This window comes from the organism of the source record quoted next, unplaced genomic scaffold, assembly GCF_019419815.1.
Source record: "Pyrus x bretschneideri cultivar Hongxiangsu unplaced genomic scaffold, Pyrus_bretschneideri_v1 Contig39, whole genome shotgun sequence".
Classification (NCBI taxonomy): Eukaryota; Viridiplantae; Streptophyta; class Magnoliopsida; order Rosales; family Rosaceae; genus Pyrus; species Pyrus x bretschneideri.
The window spans coordinates 4,130,281-4,143,826 of record NW_025999712.1 but is presented as its reverse complement, the minus strand read 5'-3'; the positions used below and the strand labels follow the sequence as shown (position 1 = coordinate 4,143,826).

At 35.7% G+C, this 13,546-nt stretch overlaps 2 protein-coding genes across 2 annotated transcripts; one reads left to right on the top strand and one right to left on the bottom strand.

Annotated features, from left to right (window-relative positions):
- Positions 1-1,281: 1,281 nt before the first annotated feature.
- On the bottom strand, positions 1,282-1,722 carry LOC103945032. Its single transcript, XM_048564358.1, has one exon. It carries the CDS (start codon positions 1,720-1,722, stop codon positions 1,282-1,284), a length of 441 nt encoding a protein of 146 aa, XP_048420315.1.
- Positions 1,723-9,706: 7,984 nt separating this feature from the next.
- On the top strand, positions 9,707-11,203 carry LOC103944942. The gene is made up of 2 exons (XM_009355423.3): positions 9,707-10,000; positions 10,092-11,203. Exon 2 carries the CDS (start codon positions 10,148-10,150, stop codon positions 11,084-11,086), a length of 939 nt encoding a protein of 312 aa, XP_009353698.2. The 5' UTR covers positions 9,707-10,000; positions 10,092-10,147; the 3' UTR covers positions 11,087-11,203.
- Positions 11,204-13,546: the final 2,343 nt, after the last annotated feature.

Genomic DNA, 13,546 nt, shown 5'->3' with positions numbered 1-13,546 from the left:
CAATGGAAGTGCACCAACTACTTCGCTTGCTACTATTGACTATTTTTATTAGGGTAATGTTACGAAGATCAAATTTCTAAACATAAATAAAATGATATGGACGTTAATGATATGATTATTACTTAAGTGTTAATTAATGTAGTTATTTGCTATTGATGACATGTCATTTGATTTTCAAATTTGGTTTTAAAATATGCATCCCTAGCATTATCCTTTTCATTGTACAAAAATTTACAACTTTAACGGTTTTATGTAGTTAGGAGTAAGGCTATAAAAGTAGTTCAGTGATCAAACTTTAGTTATAGTTTATTGGCCTAATTATTTTGTTAGATAATGCTAGTTACCTTCCCCATTTACCTTTTCTTATCTATCTTTCTCATTTCTCACTTGACACATAAATTCCACTAACGCATTCAACTACATAGGTAATGCTTTAAAATCATAAGTTGTGAATTTGCACCTTTATCCTTACACCAACTCCAAGGGCAAGGCACACCCAGATATTTGGGTTTATACCCAGAAAATGCAATCTAATGAAGAGACATAAACCCAAAAAGTTTGGCTTTGGACGCAAACTAAACCCAAAGTTGAGTTTCTATGTGGCTGACCCAAATTTTTTGGGGCCCACCTGTTTTTAAAGTGCAACGCCGATGATGTTTAACGTGGCCGACAGCTGGGCACCAACGGGTAGGGGTATCCAGCAGCAAGACGTTAACATTTTAGGGGCCTAAATGACCATTAGTTCATGTTTTTTTATTTTTTTTCAAATCCAACATAGTAAAAATATTAACATGCATTTTTTAAAAACATATCCAATAAATTAGTTGAGTAGTTGGTTGATGTTATTTGTTTAGTTTTGAAACTTTCCCTCATCATACATTAGGAATTTATCGACACCTCCGACGCCGATTCTAAGAAAAACCACCACCATCACTTTGACTAAGAACAAACGGAAAAATACGAAGAAGCAAATCGGTTCGATAGGCTTATCATTGGGCCCGCTGGCTCCGTGCAGAAAGATCCGGAGGGGATTTGGACCCAAGCCACAACTATAAAATTTGAACAAAATCTCCAAAACTCAATTAAAATAAATTAAAACTCGGAATTGCATTAGATTTGAGTTAAGTTTATTTAATTAATATTTTAACGTCAAGAAAGTTGAGAAAAGGTACAAAAACCCTAGACGATCCATGAGTTAACACTAAAAAAACCCAACAATTACATCCCAATAACAAAACCTTAATTAACTCACTTAAAATTCCCAATCACAACAGGCTTGCCCTATCCAGAGAAAAAATCATAGAAAGGCTGCTGGTCACCAACAATCTGATCAGCACTAGAGCCAATTAGAGCAGCAGAGGAACAGTCAGCATCGTTAACAGTAGAAGGGTAGTTTTGATCTTCTCTTCCTTGCTGCAAAATGCCAGTGGGTTGCAAGGGAAAAAGCGGCAGTGTTTGTTGGTCGCATTTGCTGATAAGTTTGCTCGTGGCATCGTTGACCATATCGCTGCCTCCGCTAGTATTATATCCATTGTGTGGATGCATGGGTTCATAACCAGCGCCACCAGTAGTGCAGGTGGTTCTTCGCTTTTCCAATTTCTCGGCCCTTGGTCTCCTCTTGACTACATTAGGAACACCGGGGAGAGGCACCTTATTGGGATATGGAGACTGCGGATAGAACCCTAGCTCACTATGAACTGGTACGTAGTATGGGCTGCACATTACTGAAATGAAAACACCAAGTTATTAATTTGGTCAAATAATCAAACTATTGCATACAAAATGAGAAACCAAAGATTGAAACTTTAAGAGCTATGATGGGAATCAACAACTTAAAGTGGATTAACCCAAAAGGTTATTCTATCATAAAATAGTAATTCTAGGGAGACAAACTATTTAGATTGAATTTTGTAAATTATATAACGTGGTTGTTGATAATTGGATTATTACTTAAATGTTGATTAACTTGCTTATTTGTTTATGATGACGCATCATATAGTTTGCAAATTTGGTCAAAAAATGGGTCTTTCTAGCATTGCTCATCAGAAAAAGTAACAGTTTGTACAAAATGTCATATATTATTCGTGATGACTATATAAAGCAAGCAAAAGTTAAAAACACCAACTGTGATCAGCATAAGGAGAAAATAAAACACAGCTTAAATAACTAAATTTGGAAAGAAAAATAAAAAGAAATTTGGAAACAGCCATATATAGCACTACAACCACTGCGATAGAGTTTAAGAACATTTAACCAAACACCCAGGTCGCGTGCATAAAGAAAATGTATACTCTCTCACATTCAATACTCACATGTCAGTCATGTTCGATCTCCCTAAACTATAAGATGAAATATATATTCAACACTTTCATATTCATTCTCTCACGTGGTATTCACGTGACAAATTTTGAAGTATGAGGTCATGTGAAACCAGATCAATACGTTCATAGTATTTAATGTGTTTATATATTTTGTATAGGGAATTGTTATTGGCACTTTAAAAATCTCATTTTCACTTATAAGGAGTGTAAAATGAGATTTGTAGAGTACTAATAACATTTCCTTTTGTATAAGCTATATATAATGAACCCATTGTGTGTAAGAGTTTCATCTAAAAAATTCAGAACAATATGCTCATAACAGTCCATCTAAAAATTCCAGAACAATATATTCATAAATCTAATGAATCTTGAAATATAAAATATAAAATAAAATTACCATTTGGGCAAGGAGGAAGAAAAATTGGCTGAGTTGTCCTTCTATGTAACAAGCGATTATAAGCTATGCTCTCTTGCTTCTGCTTCTGCCTTTGCCTTGCCTTGTGATTCTGAAACCAGTAAAAAACATTCTTCCCCTCGATGTGACCAAAAGCCTTCAGCCTACTCGTTATCTGCTGTATTTGCTCAGCACTTGGCGTCCTCACTCCTTGCTTGTAAAAATTCTCAAGCATATCAATCTGCTCCTTTGTTGGGTTCCATCGGGATGTACTCCCGCTGTCCCCGGCACGCCCAGAACCTGCCTGCACATGCCGCTGGTCCAGTAGGACTGCACTGTGATGGTGATCACCCTCCATTTTTTTGTCTTTGTTTTTCCAGGGTTTAGGGGTTTATGAAGAGAGAGAGAGAGAGAGAGAGAGAGAGAGAGAGAGAAAGAAGAGATGGAGTTGGAGAGACGACAATAGGGTTATTACCTTTTGCATGGGATTGTTTTTTATAGAGGGACTCAGATAGTCAAACATAAACGACAAAGGGGGAGAGAGAGAGAGAGAGAGAGATTGACATGCGTATTGTTTTTGGTGCTGAATATCTCTGAAAACATAGCGGGTAGCGGCTGATTTGAGAGAGTAATTAAGTAAATGAGGGGATTGGCGTTTTCCTTTGTGTTTGCTCGAAAACACAGTGGGAGTGGCGAAATGACAATTTGGCCCGTGCACTCTTTTTTGCTAGGTTCTAGGAAATTAGTTGGCATTTTGTTGTTCCTTAATGCTGCTATCTCGGGAATGAAAGGAGGACAACTAGGGTAGGAAAACGAAGGGAAGGATGGGTATAAATGTCATTGGGTTAGAAAAAAGACAGCCGGTTGGGCTGTAAGGTGTAGGTAAGGGCTAGGCTTTGGGAATTGAAGTGGGAACAGATAGGTGCAGAGAGAGAGAGATGAAGTTGAATCGTTTAGGGTTTTGGGGTTGAGGGCAGTGGTGACTGTGTATTTTGGTGTGTGGTGGGAGTTGGGAGTGGTGTTTTATGATTCAGGTTTGGTGTGGTTTCGTAGTGCCCAATAGACCATTTCCACTGGTTAATCAGGTTTACTGATTTGCATGAATGACTATATTTTGCCGAAAACCCGTTTTGGTTTCAGTATTACTACTCTGTAAGAGAATATGTGGTAAGTACCAATAATTAACATATCAATTTATGAAAAGTTATGCATCCCTATAAGTATCTTGTTATTTTTCAATATGTATGAAAGAAAATTTTGGAAAGCAAGGCAGTAATGTGGTGGTCAGTTACAATCGAGTAAATTGAATTTTACATTAGTTAGTAATTGATTACGAATTATTTCAAATTTTAATTATTAGAAATTGCTCACCTGAGGACTAATGGTCATAATCAATTAACTTTTCAGTATAATTTCTTAAAAGTTACTGGTCTTCAGGTGAGCAATTACTAATACAAATATTCCCACAACATAGTCACTCACCATCTTGATTTAATTTTGCGATGAGACTCATGTTGTGAATCACTCATGTATATGTAGATAGACAACTAAATCATGATCATAATTAGTATAATATTAGCCCACATTTTAATCAATTACACATTTTAATCAATTAATTTCGTTCAGTATTAACTGATTTTAATAGTTTAATTGTTGGATGAGGCCGGCAAGCTTTCACTATCATGTTTTTTTATCAAATGCTACATTATTATGATCGCACTAAAAACTGAAAAGTTTCAAAGACGGCTTTTTTTCTCTTCCAATCGGCTTTTTCAAGATGATTTTCTAACCCTTCATGACTCATAATCATTACTATTATATTTATTTAAGAATGTACGCTAGTCAATGTGAATACTCTCTTTAATCTTTGTACCAAACCCACTAACCTTCTCTTAATGACATAATCTTTTTTTCTTGGCAATAAGCACTATCTGTTAATCACTACTAAACAAATTATGAGAGAAACACCATGTTCATGCGCCATAAATCCATGCAAATTGTAGGCGCACAAACAAAGTCAGAGACTCACAAACATAATACCAATTAACAAAAGGCCAATCGATGGGAAGGAAGAGGGGCGATCGAGGATAATATAGGTAGGTGTGGTGCATGCTAACCCTAGATAATGCATGCGTGATAAAAGGGTTTTGTGCTGACTATCATGCAATACATTTCAGACAATTTATTGTTTTAAATTAATTAATAATTTGTATTAGTTATTTGTAAACGTTAAACGTTGCGTGTAATATACATCACCTTCCACAGTCCAACCTATCCAGCATTCTGCATATTGCTTCGTATATTTGCACCAGCATCGAATACGATGCAGCTCTTTCTAGCAGACTTGAGAGATTTTTTAGTGTACGAAAACAGTGTTTTTTTAAGTGTAATAATAAAAGTGATTGAGTACTTGAAAAAACATTTTCACCATATATAGGATGATATTTGGTGCATTGGGTCGTGTTCCCAGTAAACTAAAAAATTTTTGCACGGACTCTTTTGTTATCTTTCTTCTCTAGGGTTTAGGTTTAGCTTTAGGCCAGGATACTTTCCCATTACATCTCTCAGTCTGCATGCGACAATGGTCCCTTTAACCTTGTCTATTTGGCCTGGTTTCTTTTAGCAAATTTTGGCGTAACATTCAACAAATTTTGATCCGATTCTCCTGCACTGAATGGGTCTAATCTCGAGAAGATAATGGGAAGAAATAGGTAAATGATAGTGAAAACTTAAGGGCCCGTTCGTTTGGCATCCCCTTTAAAAATTGCACTTCAAAACTTAACTCTTCTTGAAAACAAGGAGTTTTGAATTACAATTATATATAACATCCAAAAACTTATTTGGCATAAAGAATTTAAAAACTTTTTTCCACCTATTTTTTAGGGAAATTATATTCACACACCCCAAATTATTTCTTCCACATCCTTTTAAATTTTTAATATTTTTCTATCAAGTGTTAGTGGTGTGTAGAAAATATTAAAAAAATTAAAAAGGTGTGGGAGAAGTAATTTAGGATGTGTGAATATAATCTCTCATTTTTTTATCTTAGAAAATTCACTAAAGAGACTGAAAATATGTTACGATTGAGGACCCTAAAGGGTAAGCCTATCAACGACCAGGACGACGACAACAACATGAACCCGGTTAAGCTCCAAATCCGACCCAACACCCGATCCCCTCCAAGCATAACACCATATCGAGTCTCTCACCGCATCAATACCAGATTTTCGTTTCTAGTTCGATCACACCTTCTTTGACAGTGCAAAGTTTGAATCGGCGACGGCGACAACGAGGTTATCTCAGCATATGCGGCGGAACTGGAATAAGAAACCAATTGTTTGGAACTAATGGTCAAGTGCGTACATATTTACATGAGAAACCAATTGCTTCGAACTAATGATCATCACATTTAACCATAATAAAAACTTACATAGAACAGTTTTGTGGATACTTTATGTCTAGCTCTCATCATGTATGTGACTAAGAAACAGATGTATACCGTTCCTTAACAGTTTTTGTTCTAACAGGTTTAGCCACATTTTTCAAGCAAACGTTTTATACCTTATCAAATGGATGGCAATTAACATTAAATCTTCATTTAAGCGACTCAAGTGATGGCAGAAACATTTGATGACATTCCTTTGCCAGGTCCGTCATATGTTGAGCCTTGACGTTGAGGGAACAGTCCACGTCGTATAGGTATAGGTCTACATATTAATCCCACTCAACTCTATTAATTTCGATTTGCAAAATGGATAGGGATCCCAGTTTGTTGTCTGACATCTTCTACTACGTTCAAACCTAAAATTTTATGAAAATGGTCTTGTTCACACTCTTCACTTAGATTTTGCCCTATGTCGGCAAAGTGTAAATAACGTTCGCCACAATAAGCAATATTATTAATTTGTACGCATTCAACTGCCGATCAAGTGCAAAATGTTTTTAGGATAAGAGAGGTTTATCTTTAGAACACAGGACAGTACGTCATATGTTATTATATAAGTGGAGCGAAGTTTCTTTTTTTCCAAGTATCTCTCTACTTGATAGCGACATATGGCATATGTACCCGTGTTCCATACACACTAAAAAATCTCTCCTAAAATAATGCTTGTTTCTCTCACTTTGAAAATACGAAGCAACAAGCTTGCTTCCGAGTCCTTGTAACTTGTTAGTCTTGTAGCAAAATTACCAAATAGACATTGGGCAATTGTTGGATCCATGTATCTGTGAGTAAGACCGCATTATATTTTGTTAGATACAATCGCGTTATTCACGTACGTCCCAAAAAAATGTTACTTCTTGCCAAATACAACTTCATATTAGAATTTGTATATTCCTATTTAAGAACATACATTGAGGGGCCCTATAGAATATCTCTATTTTTAAGCAATTTGTTCACTTTTTGAAATTTGATATTCTAAGAACCCTTACCTGTTGAGGTATTGTATGTTCCAAATTTTGTAACTTGGCCATGTATTACTAATGAGTTTGATTGCTTTGTATGTTAAAAAATCGGCTTTTTAGTCACAATGGTCTCTGAGATTTGTATAACTTTTCACTTTAGTTCCTGAGATTTGAAATTTATAGAAGTGGTCCACGAGTTTGTCTACCATCAATCATTTTGGTCTTTTCGTGAAAATTTCGGTTAAATAAGGACCAAAACGATTGTTGGTAGACAAACTTATGGATCACTTCTATCAATTTCAAATCTTAAGAATCAAAACGAGGAGTTATGTTAATCATATATATCATTTTAACTAAAAAAACCTAAAAACCATATAATGAAATCTTCGATAGTTAAAAAACACTCTAACAATCAATCATACGAAATTTGAACATAGACCTCTTACTTAAATAAAAATAATATCTACTAGTGTATGTAAAATTCATCCGTATTATCAATAAACACGTCCAAATATCGTTGTCGGCAAAAATTGTCTAGGTGGCCAACGTGGATCATTCAGAATTGGATCGGATGTAGGCAACTTGATTTGATGATGGGGCAAATCACAAAGGGTTTCGATTTGACCTCTCATTAATTAATCATCAATGACCCAAATAAATGGGCCCGCGTAGGTCCATTTTAATTTGATTACTAAAGGGTATCCGCCAGCCCAAGCTTTGCTTGACCTGCCATGCAGTTGTTTTGAACCTCTCCACGTAAATTAGAGGAGTTTATGTCATGCCAATACAAATATACAAAAACCTACACCCTGCCTTCGTTATTTATTTCAAAAAATTTGCATGATAACTATTTTAACGTGTTAGTAATTCCGTAGAGAAAAATATAATCACATACTTTTAATCGAATCCATGACAGAGAAGAGACGAAGATTTATAAATACTTTGACACAGTTTGACATTCTTTTATTAGAATGTTGATCTAAAATGGTTTAAGATTCATAAGTGTTTTGTTGAAAGTGTTTTACTATGTAAAAGTGGCCACTTGAAAAGTATTTATAATTAACACTATTGAAGAAAGTGGTGGATGACCCTAATAATTTATGGTATTCCCCCTCAATCTACTGCGCATCGGGTTTAAACTTTTCCCCTGTCTTTAGTGTAACTTGGTGTAGAATATCGATTTTCTTAAATAAAAAGCAATGCCTATTATTCAAACGAAAATCCCCATTTGATGTCAAATTGTTGAACAAGAAAACGAATTTTCATGGTTTTCTTTAACTTGTATAAGAACCAAAAAAGAAACAACAAAAAGAAGAAAGCAACCCTTTTGCTTTCTCCTTTTTTTTTTTTTTTCTGGTCTGCAGAAAGTAAGCATATTACATCTGTTGCCCTAAGAAAGCTCTGCAGAAGGTTGAATTTCACCGGGAAAGACCAGATAGATGGTCATAGGTGACCAGCGTGTTGTTTGGTACTGTTCCTCTAATCACGCTATGTTACGTGGAGGGCGGCTTCGTTGATGCACTCCCACTAGTCATTATTTAATCTGATTTTTTTTTTTAAGATTAAAGAATAACAAAATATACGCAGGTAATTTCCATTTTATTATCCTTAAATTTTGTCCTAAACCTTTGTTATGATTTTTTTAAAGATTTTTCGAAGCTAATTGAATCAATTTTGAGAAGTTAGGTTTGGATTTTGAGGATGAATTTAAATATTAAAGTGAGATAACACACAAATAAATGTAATAAAATTTTGTAAAAACTTAAACATAGTAAAGTGAAATTATTCATAAATATAATACAACGTATATCTAATCACATAGACTGAATAAAATTTGGGGAACTTTAATGAAAAGCTTTCGGTATTGTTCACTTTAACGAAAAACCACATTTTTACACTAAAAAGTTAATTCCGATACTATTTATTTTACCCTTTATTTTATCCTTATCGTTAAAATTCAAAGTTTTCAAGTTTTTTTTTATTAGTTTTCCTTAAAATTTGGAGTGAGACTACATGAGGCTGGTGGGTGTATTAATTTCCACACTGCATGAAATATGGAACAATGACTAGAAAATAATATGTTTTGTTTAGAAGAATGAATAAATATTGAATAATAAAAAATGTTATTCTTATTATCGATTTGTATCATCTTTCTAATAGAGATGATATCCACATGTGTTGGTGGGTCATACTTTTATTAGAGAGATGATTTAAATAATGGTATAAATAGATAATAAGTGTAACACTACTCTTAAATAATATGTCAGGCGCAGTCCACACATGATTTTTTTTTCTTCATCACTTCAATAATAACTACATAGTGTACGAGATCTATGGAACAAGAGAAGTTATTTGTTTCAACAAAAATATTTGAGCGGATTTTTAAAACAATACAAAGAAATTCAAACAATACCAAAAAAATGTACTTGAACCGGTACTGTTTATTAAAGTCGCAATTGACTTGGCTCAATAGCGTAATTGCTTGGGCAATTGACTTAGAGTGGATTTGCTCCAAATTCTAAACCCTAATATTTCCTTTCCATTTTACTTCCTTTTTTAAATGATTAAACTGGCACACACGCTTTTGCAAACCCATGTGGGTTGCTTTCCAGCCATTGCCATTCCACACACGCGCATCCTCCATTTGTCAAGTTAATATAATCTCCTCCTCGCCTCCTCGCCTCCTTTCCAAAACCAAAAAACCTTAACTCACCGAATGCTTGACAAACTATAAAATTTTAATTTGACTATCTGCTGGAAACAAGAATTATTTAATTTTATCAAAGCTTTACGCTTTACTCTCCATTGGTTCTTTTACTTCTCGACAAGTTGCGGTGGTGGCTGTGACCTTTCTGGATGGTTGAAATCTTGGCCTTTAAAGGTAAGTGCTGTTAATTTTATGGAGAATTTGTACTTGTTCGGTGGTTTAAATTTGTGGGTTCTTATTTTTTTGTTGTGGGTTTTGTTTATAGTGGAGAAAACTGAGAGATTTTGAGGGCTACGAGGCTATGAAATTCCAGAGGAAAAGATGACTTCTTTCAGTGGATTGGGAATTGGGTTGGGCATAGTTTTTGGGTGCCTGCTGTTGGCACTTGTTGCAGAGCTTTACTACCTGCTATGGGGGAAGAAGAGAATCACCAACAGAGAGATTGAGGAGGAAGAAGATGATGGTTACATCACCAGCCATGCAAAGGAAATCTTCCAATTTAATTGCTTCAAAAAACCCAATTCTTTTCACACCAGCAGCGATGGAAATTCAAATTCCCATGAGAATTTGAGAGAGCCAGATGTGAATGTCAATGGAAGTAGCGAGCCAGATTTGGAACTGGGTTCTAGCACGGATTTGCTGTTGAAGCTCAATGGGGAAGAAAATGTGGAAATCTCAGAGCTGATGAGGCTGCACAATCTTGCTGGCCCACCAAGGTTTTTGTTCACAATCAAGGAGGAAGAAAAGGAGGATTTGGAATCAGAAGATGGGAAGTCTAGAAGCAGCAGAAAAAGGTCAAGGACTAGAAGTTTGAGTGATCTGATTTTGGCAGTGGACACACCTTTTCTTTCCCCTATGCCTTCCCCATCAGTAAAGTCTTCACCTTTGAGCAATTTGGAGGCCTACAAACACCATGGATTCAACCCCCTCTTTGAATCCTCCACAGAAGCTGATATGAACAGGCTGAGATCTTCACCCCCTCCAAAGTTCAAGTTCTTGAGAGATGCAGAGGAGAAGCTGCTGAGGAGATTGATGGAGGAAGCTGAGAAAAGAGCAGCTAAAAATGGTGGGTCTGCAGCTTCTGCAGCTCAAGATTGTGGGGTGAAAGCTTCAACAAATTCAACAATGGCTGCAGAAGAGAGAGATGGGTCTTTTATAAGACTCATTGCTGGCAAGAACAAGGAGAATCATCAGAATCCTCCAAGCTCTTCCAAGGTACTTCCACTGGCTTCTTCTCCTACAATGTCCAAACCAACTTGACAGGATTGGGCAACTAAATATCTGTCAATTACCAAGAGATCTCTGTTAATTAGTTTTGAAAGAGGATTACTTCTGTATTAATCTTAGAGGTTGAAGGTTTTTATCTTCTTCATTTTATTGCCATTGTTTTTATTTTTTAGCTTGCGGGGCTTGTTTAGAGGTGAATGCGTTACTAGTTTGAGATACCCGTTTTCACGAGTTAGGTAGGGTAAAAAGACATGGATGGTCTGAGCTCTCATGGAGGATTCCCAGACAAAACTGACAAATTGTGCGGAGTTATTAAGGTGCTGGTTAATTCAAGTGGGGAACTTGTGGGGTAATCATTTTTGTCCAGTCTTCAAATGTCCTCAGGTTTCTCTTTGACCAATAATCATTCATTATCTTGTGGTTTGGTTAAACATATTCTTTCTTTTAAAATTGTTTTTCTTCACTTTTTCATTCTACAATTGGAAGTAATGAAGTATAAATACAGATATATTTAAGGCATGTTTTCCGGAAAAGGGTTTATAATCTTGTCTGAAGACTCTGTTACAAAAGAACTATATCGGAATGCTTTTGTAAGTATGTAACGATATTCTTATCCAATTATAAACTATAACGTGACAGTACGTGATGGTGTGAAATCCCGCCATAATGACATTCTGATGTTAGTAAGTGTCTCTATGTTCTTAGGTGGCTTCGACATAGTGCAGTCGTATTCATTTAAGCTATGTTGGGCAGAAGTGGGTATTGCATCTGTTGAAATTTGTTCAACTAATGCAATTAGCCAAAAATGATCCACAGGCAATCAACTTTGTGGGGCACTTATTTAATTGTTTTTTGAATAAAGTGTTCTGTGGTTTGAATTGGTCTTGAAGGAAACAATTGGACAATGGAGTACCCACTAGTTCAGTTGCTGCCCTCCTTTCCATTAAAAGAATGCAGAATATTCACACCAGAATCCAGATTTTACCCATCTTAGATGCTTAAGAGTGACTCAACTTAACAAGAAATAGGATCGTAGTAGTAGTAGTACTAGGTCCCCACCCCTCATTGGCCTTTTTTTGGGGACTTATTGGAGGTGATCTAGTTCTTACCTATCTTAATCTTAACTCATTACTATCTCTCGCTGCTTGAGCTAACTTTAGGAACTTATCGTGTGTGATGAGTGTTGTAAACACAAAGGGGTATATTCTCAGTAACATGGCATATTTTCTTGAGCTAACTATAGGGGCGCAAGCCGCCCCTCCTCTCGCCAGAGTTCGTAGCTAAAGCCTAGGTTTTCGCCCCTCTGCTTTCGTGGTGTAGTTAGTGCTGCGTTGGGTTTTCTGCAATGACATTGTTTCGTTTTATTTATTTATTTATTTTTAAAACAATGCCGTTTTGAACCCGGTGAAAAAATTTAAATAATTTCCCAAATGACGGTTTTGTTTTAAAGAAGACAAAATCCTAATATCAAATCAGTACGCTTCCCCCAACCTTTTGCTACCAAAATGCAGTCGTTTAGTATGATGTGTATGCCACAAAAGCAATGGCTAGAGTAATACCAATCGCTTACCACATGATTATGTCCACTAAAGTGCAAGTATATCCGCATTATCGAATCTTAATATGAAGACTAACTAAATCTTAGTCTCGTGAGTCATGACTGTCAAAAGAGATTTTAAGTTTGTACTGAAAAACTTTTAACAATTTAAGGCTTAAAAGGGCAGGTGTCATGATTGTTTGCCCTTTAGAGGAAGACTTGGTACTCCAACAAAAAATGTTAAAAAGGTTGAAAACGAGTGCATGAGAGGGTTAGGTTTTTTACCTAAACAACAAGTAATGTCGTTGTTATCACGCGACATGGCAAAAAGTTGCCCATTCAAAATTTGAATTCTTAAAGACAAAGAACTACTTGGAAACTTGGACAAAGATTACATCCTTCCATATGAAGTTTTGAAATTTTTTTTTTTATTATTTATTTTTGGAATAAACGATATTATTTACACTATTAAGAGGGAAGAGATGGGCTTAGCCTCATAATGAGCTAATAATAATATGGCTTAAATTCGTCTTCTGCAAGAATCGAACCTAAAACCTTTCACTTACATATGAAGAGAAATACTACTAGACCGTAGTACTAAATGACTCATATAAAGTTTTGAATTAAGAAAGCATTCTTGTGTGTTCGGCTAAGTATTAGAGCTGGGAAACAAACATAGCTAGTTCCATTCCATTTGGGTTGTGGTCCAAAACCCCCAAAGCCGCTGTCAATTTTATGGGTCCATCCCATTTAAACCCTGGGTTGGTGGGCCCACTTAATTTATCATTTTCTCAATTTGTTTCCAAACCAATCATGTGGCGAACATGTGGCGAACGTGAATTAGATTAATCAGTTAGGATAATGTGCTGGCTCATTTGTGCTCAGTTTGTATGTGAGGTCGAATTCTCTTCTTTGTAAAATTAAATTCAAGCTCTTTATTGTGTTTTTAGTGCATT